This window comes from Eucalyptus grandis, chromosome 10, assembly GCF_016545825.1.
Source record: "Eucalyptus grandis isolate ANBG69807.140 chromosome 10, ASM1654582v1, whole genome shotgun sequence".
Taxonomy (NCBI): Eukaryota; Viridiplantae; Streptophyta; class Magnoliopsida; order Myrtales; family Myrtaceae; genus Eucalyptus; species Eucalyptus grandis.
The window spans coordinates 25,799,154-25,813,256 of NC_052621.1; the positions used below are offsets into that span (position 1 = coordinate 25,799,154).

General features: G+C 41.2%; 4 protein-coding genes across 5 annotated transcripts; 3 read left to right on the forward strand and 1 right to left on the reverse strand.

The window, feature by feature from the left end:
- Window positions 1–7,071: 7,071 nt before the first annotated feature.
- Window positions 7,072–8,093, forward strand: LOC104422440 (18.1 kDa class I heat shock protein). Its single transcript, XM_010034762.3, has 2 exons — window positions 7,072–7,679; window positions 7,952–8,093. The coding sequence occupies exon 1, from the start codon at window positions 7,199–7,201 to the stop codon at window positions 7,667–7,669; it is 471 nt and encodes a 156-aa protein (XP_010033064.2). The 5' UTR covers window positions 7,072–7,198; the 3' UTR covers window positions 7,670–7,679; window positions 7,952–8,093.
- A 346-nt stretch (window positions 8,094–8,439) lies between these two features.
- LOC104422441 (UDP-glucose iridoid glucosyltransferase) lies at window positions 8,440–11,683 on the forward strand. Of its 2 annotated transcripts, XR_005547107.1 has the most exons (3): window positions 8,440–8,958; window positions 9,293–10,263; window positions 11,125–11,683. XR_005547107.1 is itself a non-coding variant. In XM_010034763.3 (2 exons), exons 1-2 carry the CDS (start codon window positions 8,478–8,480, stop codon window positions 10,165–10,167), a joined length of 1,356 nt encoding a protein of 451 aa, XP_010033065.1. In that variant the 5' UTR covers window positions 8,440–8,477; the 3' UTR covers window positions 10,168–10,589. The 2 variants fall into 2 exon arrangements, 1 of the variants encoding a protein (XP_010033065.1); XM_010034763.3 differs by lacking the exon at window positions 11,125–11,683 and having other exon boundaries at window positions 9,293–10,589.
- A 666-nt stretch (window positions 11,684–12,349) lies between these two features.
- On the forward strand, window positions 12,350–12,709 carry LOC108955596 (copper transporter 1). Its single transcript, XM_018863616.2, has one exon. The coding sequence runs from the start codon at window positions 12,350–12,352 to the stop codon at window positions 12,707–12,709; it is 360 nt and encodes a 119-aa protein (XP_018719161.2).
- A 382-nt stretch (window positions 12,710–13,091) lies between these two features.
- On the reverse strand, window positions 13,092–13,875 carry LOC104422443 (18.1 kDa class I heat shock protein). The gene has a single exon (XM_010034765.3). The coding sequence runs from the start codon at window positions 13,762–13,764 to the stop codon at window positions 13,276–13,278; it is 489 nt and encodes a 162-aa protein (XP_010033067.1). The 5' UTR covers window positions 13,765–13,875; the 3' UTR covers window positions 13,092–13,275.
- Window positions 13,876–14,103: the final 228 nt, after the last annotated feature.

Sequence of the window (14,103 nt, forward strand, 5' to 3'; positions counted from 1 at the left end):
TGTCAAATTGACACAAATGGAATGACTCTATGGAACATTCATAAGTAGTTTAGGGATTATTGAACAGATTAAAAGTGTGAGGACGATATTGCATATTAAGTCAAATTTCAAAAACTACGTTGCACAAATTAAAATGTCAAAGACGATATTGTATAGTAGGCCAAAGTTTGGGGACTATTTGAACTATAATCCCTTCTTTGGTTGAGAAACGAAAGAAACTTGAGATCCTAGACTTAAGACACTTTATTGGAAAAGGGTAGTGGTAGAGACATTTGTTTTCTTTTCAACAATAACTTTCTCTTCTTCACATTGTGATGTAAGTAAGCTATTCCACACAATATACGGTTTTAGGTTGTCTCACGTAGGGCCGTATGAATTGGTGCTTCACTACATTATGCTCACATAAGTAGCATTTGTAATTATTGCACAACATAAGGTGACAAACACACATGTCGAACCGATCTTTTAACTTGAGGAGGCAATTTAGGCGAGCCTAAGACGGAATTTTTGGATAGGAGGGGCCATAACCATGAACAACGAAAATCCCGGATTGAATTCTCGACGCTTTCTTGCTTTTGTCATCATCAGAGGAACCTTTTTTTTTTTTTTTAAACGCTTAAGTGATTAAAAACGGGCCAACTATGAGTAACGTATGAGTTCAGTTATTTCCAGGATCATTGAAGTTGAACAAAAACATTCTATGTAACACCTATATCACACGACATATCGATGAGATGGCGCTCAACCAAATCAATTATTTTTTATTATTAAAATGATCTTCAAATGTGAATGCGCGATGGCAAAAAGGAACAGAATTGACAGACAAATATGAGGAAGGGTAAGAGAAGGCGAAGTAGTTGAACATGTTACGCAGCTTCGAGAAAGAGCCAGAAGCCCATAACCAGAACGCTCGCTCAGTCTTACACCTCGTTTCGGAAATCTCATGAACGCCCGAGAAGACCTCCTCTTCTCCCCAAAAATACCCAGCACGTCCCTCTCCTTCCGACAAGGATCCAGAAAGCAAGCAAATTCCCAAGAAACTCCAAACCCGAGCAGAAATCAATCCCTCGCGTCCTGCAAAGTCAAGCTTCATTCCACCGACTTATTCAGAGACGAAGTCGCTCAAAGTTCCAACTTCAGGATTTGTTGCCAGAGGGCATCTTTGCTTTACTCCTTGATTTTGTTCGCTTGTCTTTTGTTTGGCTTCATTTCAGGAATTATTAGGGATTTTCCTAGCCAGCAGTGTATATTTTATCCACTAGTTCACGAGGACCAGCCAGGGAAGAGGGTTGACGTGATATTCCCTTTAATTGCTCACCCATATAAATTATCTGAATTAAGATGCTGTGAACCAGGACAGCTGCCAAGAAGCAGAAGCCACAGAGAGAGAGAGAGAGAGAGATACTCTAAATATTCATTAAATGCCTTGTCAACTTGACCACAGAGAGAGAGAGAGAGCGAGCTTCTCTAAATATTCAGCAAATGCCGGGTCAAACTTGACCACAGACGTTTACAATATGCTTCTATTCGTAGCTTACGCAAATTGACCGTTAGGAGTGAACTGCTTGCTTGTCCTTCATTACTGGGTCTTCGCATCCTCCGTCCCGTTACTTCTCATATAATTAGACTTTCAAAGAGAGTAAGACCAGCCTGGATCAGCAAAAGCCCGTCTTCAAGGGCATAACTTCGCATAGCATCTGAATATCTTCGATTGTAAAAAGGATAGAGAAGATGGAAAGTTGACATTAAGTGTCGTGTCAAACTTGGCCACAGGAGAGCGAGCTTCTCTAAATATTCAGCAAATGCCGGGTCAAACTTGACCACAGACGTTTACAATATGCTTCTATACGTAGCTTGCGCAAATTGACCATTAGGAGTGAACTGCTTGTTTGTCCTTCATTACTGGATCTTCGCATCCTCCGTCCCGTTACTTCTCATATAAATAGACTTTCAAAGAGAGTAAGACCAGCCTGGATCAGCAAAAGCCCGTCTTCAAGGACATAACTTCGCATAGCATCTGAATATCTTCGATTGAAAAAAGGATAAGAGAGGATGGAAAGTTGACATTAAATGCCGTGTCAAACTTGACCACAGGGAGGGAGAGCGAGCTTCTCTAAATATTTAGCAAATGCCGAGTCAAACTTGACCACAGACGTTTACAATATGCTTCTATTCGTACATCTATAAATATTCTTTTAACCATTAAATTTTTACAATTATAACCAACATACTTTTGCTTCTTTTATTTATACTACATATGAGTTCATAAGTTCATTTCGTTACAAGCAAAATAATAGAAGTTTGGGTAAGAGGTAGGGAGACCTATCTCCAAACTACATTGTACTTCCAAAAATCTGTTTATGCAAATGACTAGACTGAGTCATGGATCAATAACTTCTCTACTGCGTCTCCAACGTCTAGATCGAAGCTACTTAACAGGCCAACTAACTCTCCATCAAGATTTCAATACTAGGCAACGAGCTAGAAATGAACCCACTCCACGAAACCTCCTACGTCAACCCATATCTTAAAACTACACATGGTATATATTATTCTAGACTCTTATTTGAATACACTTTCATAAAAAGTTTCATTATATACAGGGACTCCATAATGCAAGGGTTAAGGTGTGTCCATCTTACACATTTGAAAAATAAGAGGGATGAGCTAAAGCTTAGTAAATGAAATCTCTAGTTTTAAGTTAGAAAAATCATATTATCACTTCACCCGGTATACACAAAATGAACGCATAATCATCCAATAAGTATAATACAAACATAAACATACTTTACTTTTATTTTCATCTACCACATAAATTGTCAACCAACAAAACATCCATCCAGATTCATGCATGTGCACATCATGTTTCACACAAATAATTTGGTTCTACTTATAACAATGGTTTTATTCATTAATACTTCATCCTCCCAAACACTCCCAGGGCATCCCGACACAGATGACATCTCATCTCTGAGGCAATCTACAAACTTCTACCACAAGGCATCCCGACCCATGAGGCATCTCGAAACACTCCTTGAGGCATCGTCACTCACCGCTATACGAGTGACGGAGTCACATTAATCTCATTCAAACCATGATATATGCATACTCACAAGCATAACGCATATATCTCAACTCAATTTAATGCATTTATCAAATAACTACATATGAAATAATACACAGACATATTCTGGTTATTAAATTCTAGACATTCAAACGAGCACATTCTTAGTCTGAATATCAAGCAGATTTTGGATAACAAAATCTAGTAAATCAAATGGGTATATTTTGAATCTGAATGAATAAATATATTTTAGTTGTAAAGTTTGAATAACCAAAAGGGTAAGTTTAATCTTGATAGAAGCTTATAGAACAAAGGAACATATCCATCAATGGACTGAATCAACAATTGAACGAATTCAATGAGGAGTAAATTCATATCCAGTGGACCTGATTTGAGTGGTCCAAATTCACTTCTCCTTTCATGTCATGTTGGTTATTTATTATGTCATAATTTTGAAATTTAAATAGAACACGCTTATTTTTTGACATGTTTAAGATATGCAATATCAGCACTTCAATAAAAAAGAAAAAAAAAAAAAAAAAGGTATGGGTTATTGGAAATATGTTTAGACTTATGGATGTGTGATCAAACGTGTCTAAATTAGATCTATCTTAACCCATATTTAATAGGATGAATTGCTATATGATAAAATACATTTGACATGTTTAAGATACGCACTATTAACACATAAAAAAAAAGTAGAAAAATGTTTAGACATATGTAAGTGTGTTTAAATGTGTCTAAATTAGACTTGTCTTAATCTATATTTAATGAAATGAATTGTTAAATGACAGGACACATTTGACACATTTAAGATATGCACTACTAACACTTAAATAAAAAAATAAAAAAAATATATAGATTATTAAAAATAGTTTTTTTTTTTGTCAGTCCTATTCTATTCATACTCTACACTCACTCTCAGACTTTTGCCCTGCTTCTTGCAGGGCGTGGGAGTCGAAACCCACTCTTGAAACCTACGCGTCCCCACTCCATCCCCCCCTGAGAAGGTGGGGATTTGAACCCCTCACCTCCCTATTCCATGTTGGAATGGTGGCCACTGGGGCGAATATTAGAAATAGTTTAGACATATGTAAGTGTGATCAAATGCGTCTAAATAATACTTGTCTTAATCCATATTTAATGAGCTGAGTTGTTAAATGTATTAGTTATATTTAGTTAATGATCATAAATGGGTTTAGACCTAACTCTACGGGTCATAAGTTGTTAAATAGGTTTTACAACTTACTTGGATTTGACTCACTTTTATAACTCCCTCTCCATTCTCTCTCGATATCGGGCACTCCATACTTTTATCTTATATTAGGTATGGATTTTCTTAAGTTGAGTTAAATATACAAGTGTTTTAGTAATATTGATTAAGTCATGTGTGAATTGAGTATTGGGGTTAAGTCGGGTATAAGTTATTAAATTAATATTGCATAAAAATGAGTCAAACCTGATTAAATGAATTAATTTGAGTTGGATAATTTTTTTGACCCGACCCAAATTCGAACCCAAATCACCATTTGACTAGTCTAGTCTAAATATATCCAAAGTGCATTTTGTTCACCTAATTAACTTGTCAACTGTATTATCAAACTTGTTTAAACGTGTCATGGAAAGAGTCGATTCAGTTGTGATACATTTAGCTTTCATGTACAAATAAGCTGTTTCTTTTATGACACAAACCTATATAAGGTTGACATGAGCACACTCAATGATGTGTCAAGTGAACGGGTAGTGTCAATATTTGCATTTGAGATTGATCAACATGCCCTACTATTATTTTCGATGAATGTCGTTACAGTTCCAAAAAAAAAAAACAGAAATTAAAAGAAAGGGGCAATGCGAATGTAAGATATTAACAAGATCTCCTATTGATTGACAGCTCTCTTTGTCCGACCCAAGCTATCTGTTGCACTTTAATTTAATGGCAAAAAAAATTGGGAGGGCACAGAGCCTGCGAGGGACATAGATTCACTACGATGGTGAAATTTTAATGGCTGAGAACCGGTGTCCGTACCGCTTTCAGATGTAAAGCGGATATCAGGCAAAATAGACAGTTATATGCTATGTAGTACCGATACGGACACGTGACACACAATACGACACGACATGACACGCCAATACGTCATTTTTTTTTAAAAAAAATAGGGAATTCCGACACGTTCCGATACGTTATATATTAAATATATATTTTTATATAAAAATACATAATAATAATAATAATAATAATAATAATAATAATAATAATAATAATAATAATAATAATAATAATAATAATAATAATAATAATAATAATAATAAGAGCATATAATTAATTTATCCTAAAAATATTAATCCAACATTTATTAATATCATTCATTATTTTAATTTGACAGAGATTAAATGAAAAATTCAAAAATTGCAAACACAAAAGAGTAAATTTGAAGGAAGATGTCTTGTTTTCTTATACTTATTGGAGATTAGTGAGATTTTTTATAGTCCCAGACATAGTTCGGAATTCATGATATAGACTAGCTTAGAGCTCCTCTACAAAACAAGGTTTAAGAAAAATGAAAATCCAGGTTAAGAATTCTCGAAGTACAACCAAGAGAAAAGGAAATAACTAAATTCGACATGGAAAATGTGAGAGATAACTCACAAGTCAATGACATAGACCAAAAGAAATAACTCGTAGGCGATGCCTACGAGAGGCGAAAATAAGTTTAAAAAAAAAAAATCACAACTTCAAGTCAGAGTGACGCCAGCAAGAAGAGGGGCGTTCCATCATCACTTACGAGAAGGTCAAAACTTATAAGAGAGAAACTTGAGAGTGAGAATTTTCTTCTTTCCTCTTTATTTTTGTTATTTTCATTATTTTTTCATATATTTATATTTTGACCCCTCAAGTATTGAAAATTATTAAAATTGACCACGTTCGTGTCAGAATCGCGTGTAAGAATTTCGAACTCGCGTATTGGAGCATGTCGGGAAGAGTTGACCACGTGTCGGATTTCTCGACACTCGTTGACCGCGTGTCGAAACATGTTGGAACGTGTCGGAGCATGTCAAAGCGTGCCGGACACGTGTCGGAGCATGTCGAATACGTGTCGGAGTGTGTCGGAGCGTGTCGAACACATGTTGGAGTATTGAACACGATACGAAAGCTTCCAAAGAGTGTCGATGCTTCTTAGACTATATGAGCTTTCCTTTGGTTGTCTTTTAAGGACTTTCCTCGTTTGGATTACTTTTCATAATGTGGGGAGCTGGCTTCTTTTACTTTGTTCCCCTCGACTTTGTAAATTTATCTAAATCCACCCCAAATAACCTGAACTTCTATCAAAATGGGTGAAAACTAAATCATGTGTTTGTCACGCGGGTCTTTAAAGTCTTTAAACTAGATGTTCACTGAACCTGTTGTTCACCCCTGGCATGAGAATGTCACATGTTTCCAATAAGCAATCCAGATTAACTCATTTAGAAGGGAGTCCCAACTCCTAAGGTTCCCTCCACCATTTTTCCTTCTCTGGTCGAGGACACGATTGAAACGGAAGATGCTGGACTTATGGCCTTTACTAGAAAAAAGTGATGGTAGAGATTCGTTTTCAGCGACAATTCTCTTCTTCATGAAACAATTGTCTTCATGAAGTTTATGATGCAAGAAAGCAATTCCAAATGATACTCGATGAAAGTTCGGCCATGTGAGGCGGCGTGAATAGCATGGATGCAGCTAATGTGCAACATAGGGGTCAAACACACAAGTTCAATTGATCTTTTGACTTGAGTAGGCACAAATGGAAAATTTAGGAAGAAAATTTCATATCCGAGGGCCATTGCTATGAATAATTAAAAGAAGCTAGAAGCCCATGACAGATTATGTCCGATCGTCCTTGAGCAAGGCCCAGCCTCCAGAAAGAGCTAGAAGCCCATGATCAGAACGTTCGCTCAGGCTTAAACCTCGTTCCAGACGTCTCACGAACGTACGAGGAAGACCCCTCCTTCTCCCTATAAATACCCAGCACGTCACTCCTTCCGACAAGGATCCAGCAAGCAAGCAACCAAATCACCAAGAATCTTCAAAGCCGAGCAGAAATCTATACCTCGCGTCCTCCGATATCAAGCTTCAATCCACCGACTTTTTCGGAGACCATGTCGCTCATTCCCAGCTGGTTCGGTGGCCGACGCGGCGACGCCTTCGACCCCTTCGCGCTCGACCTCTGGGACCCCTTCAAGGACTTCCCTTTCCCTTCCTCTCCCCTCTCCGCCTCTACTTTCCGGGAAAATTCCGCCTTCGTCAACACCAGGATCGACTGGAGGGAAACTCCCGAAGCCCACGTGTTCAAGGCCGATCTTCCGGGGCTCAAGAAAGAGGAAGTGAAAGTGGAGATCGAGGACGATCGGGTGTTCCATATTAGTGGAGAGAGGAAGACGGAGAAGGAGGACAAGAACGACAAGTGGCACCGAGTGGAGCGTAGCAGCGGGAAGTTCATGAGGAGGTTCAGGTTGCCCGATAATGCGAAGATGGATCAGGTGAAGGCGTCGATGGAGAACGGAGTGCTCACCGTTACTGTTCCCAAGGAGAAGAAGCCTGAAGTCAAGGCCGTCGAGATCTCTGGCTGAGTGTGCAATGGTAACTTCAGATTGGCAATGTGAATTCGTAGCTTCGTGTGTGCAAAGTCTGTCTGATTCTTCTCTTTCTTTTGTGTTTCGGGAGTCGCATCAATTTGGGTTGTTGTGTCTGAGATACTGATGTAATCTAAACAAACAATACTTTCATAAAAAGCCTAACTCTAATCTTTACAATTCTTGGCTCCGTCTTGCGTGGTTTGTTGGATCGCCGGAGGGAATCTTTGCTTCACCTGTTGATATTGTTCGCTTGTCTTTTGTTTGGCTTCACTTCAGGAATTATTAGGAATTTTCCTAGCCAGCAGTATATGTATTATCCACTAGTTCACGAGGAGCAGCCAGGGAAGAGGGTCGACATGATACTTCCTTTAATTGCTCATCCAAATAAATTATCTGAATCAAGATGCTGTTAATCAGAACAGCTGCCAAGAAGCAGAAGCCACGGAGAGAAGAGAGAGAGAGATTTTCTAAATATTCATTAAATGCCGTGTCAAACTTGACCACAGAGAGAGGTGGGGAGGGGGAGAGGGAGCGCTTTTCTAAATATTCATCAAATGCCGGGTCAAACCTGACCACAGACGTTTGCAATATGCTTCTATTGCTAGCTTTCGCAAATTGACCATTAGGAGTACCCTGCTCGGTTGTCCTTTATTGCTGGGTCTTCGCATCCGCCGTCCCTTTACTTCTCTTCTGGGTAAACTTTCAAAGAGAGTAAAACCAGCCTGGATCAGCAAAAGCCCGTCTTCAAGAGCATAACTTCGCATAGCATCTGAATATCTTCGATTGAATAAGGATAGAGAGGATGGAAAATCAAGGGCGAAATGGTAAGAGATTGGTCCTGGTCCCAGGACCATTCCAGGGCCACCTCACTCCTATGCTTCAGCTGGCGACCGTCCTCAAGTCCAAGGGCTTCTCCATCACAATTGCTCACACACAGTTCAACAGTCCAGATTCTTCTGCTCACCCCGATTTCACCTTCTTATGCATACCTGACGGCTTGTCTGAAGAAGAGGTTCGGAACCCTGATCTGATAGGCATTGTGCTGAGGCTTAATGTCAACTGTGAGTCCAGCTTCAGGGAGTGCCTAAATCAGGGCACAAACCATATGGAGTCAGGTGACAAGATTTGCTGCATCATCTATGATGCAATCGTGTACTTCTCGGAAGCCGTTGCCCGCGATTTGAAGATCCCTAGCATTGCTTTACACACGAGCAATGCTGCTACTACCATAGTCCGCCCAATTCTTCTCCAGTTAAAGGCACAAGGACACATCCCTGTCCCAGGTACATGCTCTTTCTCCTTCCTAATTAATATCATGGTCATGGAGAGATCTTGCGCTTAATCCATTTTGTTTTAAAGGATGGATGTATTGCCGAAGATTGCGTTTTAAAATCTGTAGATGAGACCTTCAGCATGACCTTGTAGTCTATGATCCAATGACTCTCTTCTATGCCTATACTTCATTCAAGACTGGTTTCTGTGTCATCATCCAAGGTTGACGGCCAAGCCAGATTTTTTATCCTGAGTGTCATCAAACTGCTAAGTAAATAGGCTGATGGGTTCTAGCTCACTTGTCGTTGTGCTAACTGACAAGTGGCTTGTGTTGTGTTTTATTAGATTCCATGTTGCAGGTTCCGGTGCCCCTGCATCAGCCCCTGAGGTTCAAAGACCTACCACTCTCCAATTTTGGAAGTTTGGACTATTTCTTAGAGGGGATAGTCTTGATGTATAATATCGGATCGTCTTCGGCCATTATATTCAACACGATTCACTGCCTTGAAGAGCCACCTCTGGCGCAGCTCCACCAACGGTACCAAGTTCCGATTTTTCCAATAGGTCCTCTACACAAACTCGCTCCTACCTCAGATGTTAGCTTACTGCAAGAGGATACTGGTTGCATAACATGGCTTGACAAGCAAACTCATAATTCAGTCATTTATGTGAGTTTAGGAAGCATAGCACATCTGAACCAAGACCAATTGTCAGAAATGGCTTGGGGTCTGGCAAATAGCAAGGAGCCTTTCTTGTGGGTTATTAGGCCTGGCTCGATTCTGGGTTCAGAATGGATCGACTCAATGGATGAAGGATTCAAAGAATGTGTTAAGGACAGGGGATGCATTGTGAAATGGGCACCTCAGAAGAAAGTACTGGCTCATGATGCGGTGGGAGGGTTTTGGAGCCACTGTGGATGGAACTCTACCTTGGAGAGTATATGTGAAGGTGTCCCGATGATATGTCAACCATGCTTTGGCGACCAAAAGGTGAATGCGAGGTACTTGACTCATGAATGGAAGGTTGGATTAGAACTGGAGGGTGAGATAGAGAGAGGGACGGTGGAAAGAGCTGTTAGAACATTGATGAAGGAAAAGGAAGGTGAAGAGATGAGGCAGAGGGTCTTGGATTTGAAGCACAAGGTTGAAGTTAGCATAGGTGATGGTGGATATTCTTCCCATTATCTGAGCGAGCTGGTCGAGTTGCTGACATCGCTCTAGCAGCACAGAGTTGTTTTTGACTTAAGGACTGCACAGAATGAAGTTTGTGTACTGCAGAAAGTGCAGATTTGGTCTTCTGGCGTTAAAACAGAACAGAATAGGTATGCTTCGGATGGAACGATGAAATCTGTTGGCTTATCTTATGCAAATTTGTGTTAGAGCAACCTTTGTTTTGTTCCTAAGCAGCCGAGCTGATCTGAATGGCTCGAATTCACTACTCCTTTCACTTGTTCGAGATTAATTAAGGCTGGTAGTTTATGTTTGTCTTATCATAATTGTATCATGTAAAACTTAATTTAACTCGATTCAGTATAAGACAATTTTGAAATCTAAACGAGATACGCTTATTAAATGCATTGTACAGCACGATGCATTTGCTACTTTTTAAGCTGTGGACTATTATCCGACCAAAAAAAAAAAAAGCTGTGGACTATTAGAACAAACGCATCAAATATGTTTGGACATTATCTAAATGTATCTAAGTATATATACTCATAGGAGAACAAGGACCGACTGAAGTTTTTACCTTTTCGGACAATTTGTAAAAATATTTTAATATTTTCCGTTTTTTCTATTTTTTTCTTCTTTTTCTTTTTTTCTTTTCTCCTTCTCTTTTTTTTTTTTTTTTTTCCAACTGTGGCCAATGAGTGTCGCTGGGCCCTTGCTGGCCGTGGGCGAGGCAGTCTTCCCTATATTTGAGCGAAGGCTGCTTTGCCCACGACCATCGTCCAAAAGGCCATTATGGTCTTGGTGAGGCGACCTTTGCCCTCGGCTGCGAAGGGCTCACCTAGATCTGGGTGAGGGGTGTGCGACCCTCATCGGCAGCCACGAGGCGGCCCTCGTCTTGACGAATTTTCCTCCGCTCCAAGTAAAGAATGATTGGAGTCGTTCCCAGGATCCAGACTTTCCTTTGGCTCATTAATCATAATAAGCTCCCTACAGAGTATGCTTTTGTTTAACGGGGGGCATCACGCAAAATGCGAATTGCAGACGTTTGTGGCGTTCGTAAGGATATGTCCTTCATGATCTTCACGACTTTCTCCTCCACTCAGGACGTCTGGAAAAGTGTCGGTAGAGGGTATTCCTAATTCAAGTATGAAGAGCTTCACAGAGCCTCTTCGTACACGGATCAAGTTTTATTGTGGTGCAGAAGAAGAAGATCTCTAGCATCGTCGAACTACCATCTCCCCTGGAACTTTTTGCATATAAATTAAAAATATACAGATGGCTCAGCTTTGGAAAACCTGGATTAGACGGGTGCAGGAGGCATTTTGCGTAGCCTGTCAATTTTCACAAATTATCGGCTCTGCCTCGTCTGTCCTTGCCGAGATGTCGGCTCTCACCGAGATGGATTACAACTTGCTGTGGATCGTGGAACTCGGAGATTGATTGTCGAACTTGAACCCGTGGCTTTTCTCCAGGTAATGGATAAGAATTCTTTCAATGATCTTTCTCTGATTGGTATTAGGCATCTACTAATGTCCAGCTAATAATGTCAAGAACAAAATAGAAAAAAGAAAAAAAAAAGGTAAACGTTTTTCCCGACTTTGTGCCTTAATTGTACTGAAAATTCTAAGTACCGTATACCCTTATCATTAAATAACTAGGATTTCACTGTTTTAACCAATTTTTAAGGTCATTTGGATAAAAAGTTTAAACCTTTTCGAGCATGTGCATAATAAGCAAAGTCGGCATGCCGTGATCCAACATTGGGAATCCCACGCCATAACTTTCACAAAAGCTGGGGAGAAACAGAGGTTCACTGCGCTCATGTCTAAGGTTTGATCTTTGTACTGCACAAGCAGCCCACACGAAGAGGGGCAGTACGCAGAAATCAAGCATTAGACGCAATGACTCCGTCGTGAGTCGAGAAATTTGTCATCGACCGATCCCATCCCTCTCGAGTCCTGGCACTTTCTCGCGGTTCTGGTTCATACGCTTTTGCCCCGTCCTACCTTAGCTTTTTTTTTTTTTTTTTTTTTTGGGGGGGTGGGTACAAGATCGCTGAACGTCATAAGGCAAAACGAATAGTACAATGATCGTGATGGCTTTCGTGGGTACCGCCTTTCATGTACTACGCCTGTTCTTCATCCATTTTCCCTCGCTTGAACTTGTGAACATGAAGGCACGATAAATTGTCGGCCAAAGGCTTCACCATTCACTCCCTATGACAAAGAACCACATGGCGTTTCAATGGGGAAACACCACGGAGATCATATTCTCCTGTTGGCCCGGTCCCCGCTCCTGGGCCTTCGTGTTCTGGCTCTCTCTGCTCGTGGAGTGGATCTCGCACGCCAGGCTCGTAAGACCCGGCATCAGCAACGTTGCAGCTGGTCTCATGCGGACGGCAATGTATACTGTTCGTATCGTGGCGGCCTACATGGTGATGCTCGCCGTCATGTCCTTTGACGTCAGTGCTCTAATCGCCGCTGTCGCAGGCCATGCTGCTGGATTCTTGCTCTTCGGTAGTTGGGGCTTTAGGAAAAAGTTGCATGGGATGGATTATCAGGACCCATCCGATTCCCCTCCCCTGAACTCCTGATGGTTATTAGAATTGAACCCGCGTCCATCAATTACACGGTTTAGCTTAGTAGAGAATGTGCGGTAAATGTCCGACGTTGGTCGTGCAATTTTGTAAACCACACCAATCAAATGCACCGTTGCTATGATGAAATCTGCATTGCATGAAATATCCAACAACTATATCAGATAGCCCTCCAGAGGACGGAAGTTTGTTCATTGCAACTAGTGTCAACTAAATTAGCAGAGCAGCAGCTTTCGAACAAACAGTGATCTTCAGATTTGGCTAAAGGCCCTTTCAGTAGAGACTCTCAACAACAACTGAAAATCGATGCGTAACACGGTACTGCTCCGGTACCATGTGTCATATAGCTCAATCGAATCCAGATTGGGCAACCCAGAGATGAAATACTACAAAACCCATCAAAGTTATTTATATTCAAGCTAACACATTGATTACAGCGACACACAAGCTTCTTTCATGACACATTAACAAAAGAAAACAATCCAAAATTGTAGTTTTTCACGAAAATCTGAACATCATTGGACAGAGAACCGCTCATTCCTGCAACCACAAAGAAGCTGAATTCAACCAGAGATCTCAATGGCCTTGACCTCAGGCTTCTTCTCCTCCACCTTGGGAACAGTGACGGTGAGTACCCCGTTCTCCATCGAGGCCTTCACCTGATCCATCTTGGCATTCTCGGGCAGCCTGAACCTCCTCATGAACTTCCCGCTGCTTCTCTCGACCCGGTGCCAGGTGTCGTTCTTGTCCTCCTTCTCCACGTTCCTCTCGCCGCTTATCTGGACCACCCGATCGTCTTCAATTTCGACCTTGACTTCCTCCTTCTTGAGCCCGGGAAGATCAGCCTTGAACACGTGGGCTTCCGGGGTCTCCTTCCAGTCGATCCTCGTGTTGACAAAAGCGGTGTTCTCCCGGAAAGTTTGAGGGAAATTAGAGGCGGAGAGGGAGGAGGAAGGGAAAGGGAAGTCCTTGAAGGGGTCCCAGAGGTCGAGCGAGAAGGGGTCGAAGACGTTGCTGCGACGGCCGCCGAACCAACTTGGGATGAGCGACATCGTACCTGCTTCTGCTGCAGCTGTTAGATGATTCAAAGACGTTTGGTGATCGATCGTGGGACTGACGCTCTCTGTTGCTGATGCTTTCGTTGAAGTGTGGAAGAAAAGGCGGACATGCCCGGTATTTATAGGAGAGAAGAAGAGATAAGGATCGAACGATGGAAGTTTCGGTTAAAAATAGAGAAACATCTGGTCTCGCCTAGATAGATCTCTCTCGAAACTGGGCCATCCTCTCGTGAAACTTCTGGTCTTGGAAGTGTGGAGATGTCTCGAGACAGGCCCATAACTATTGTTTGACCGGCTTGGTTTGTTCGACCCGGGTCGCAATTTCCCACAGAA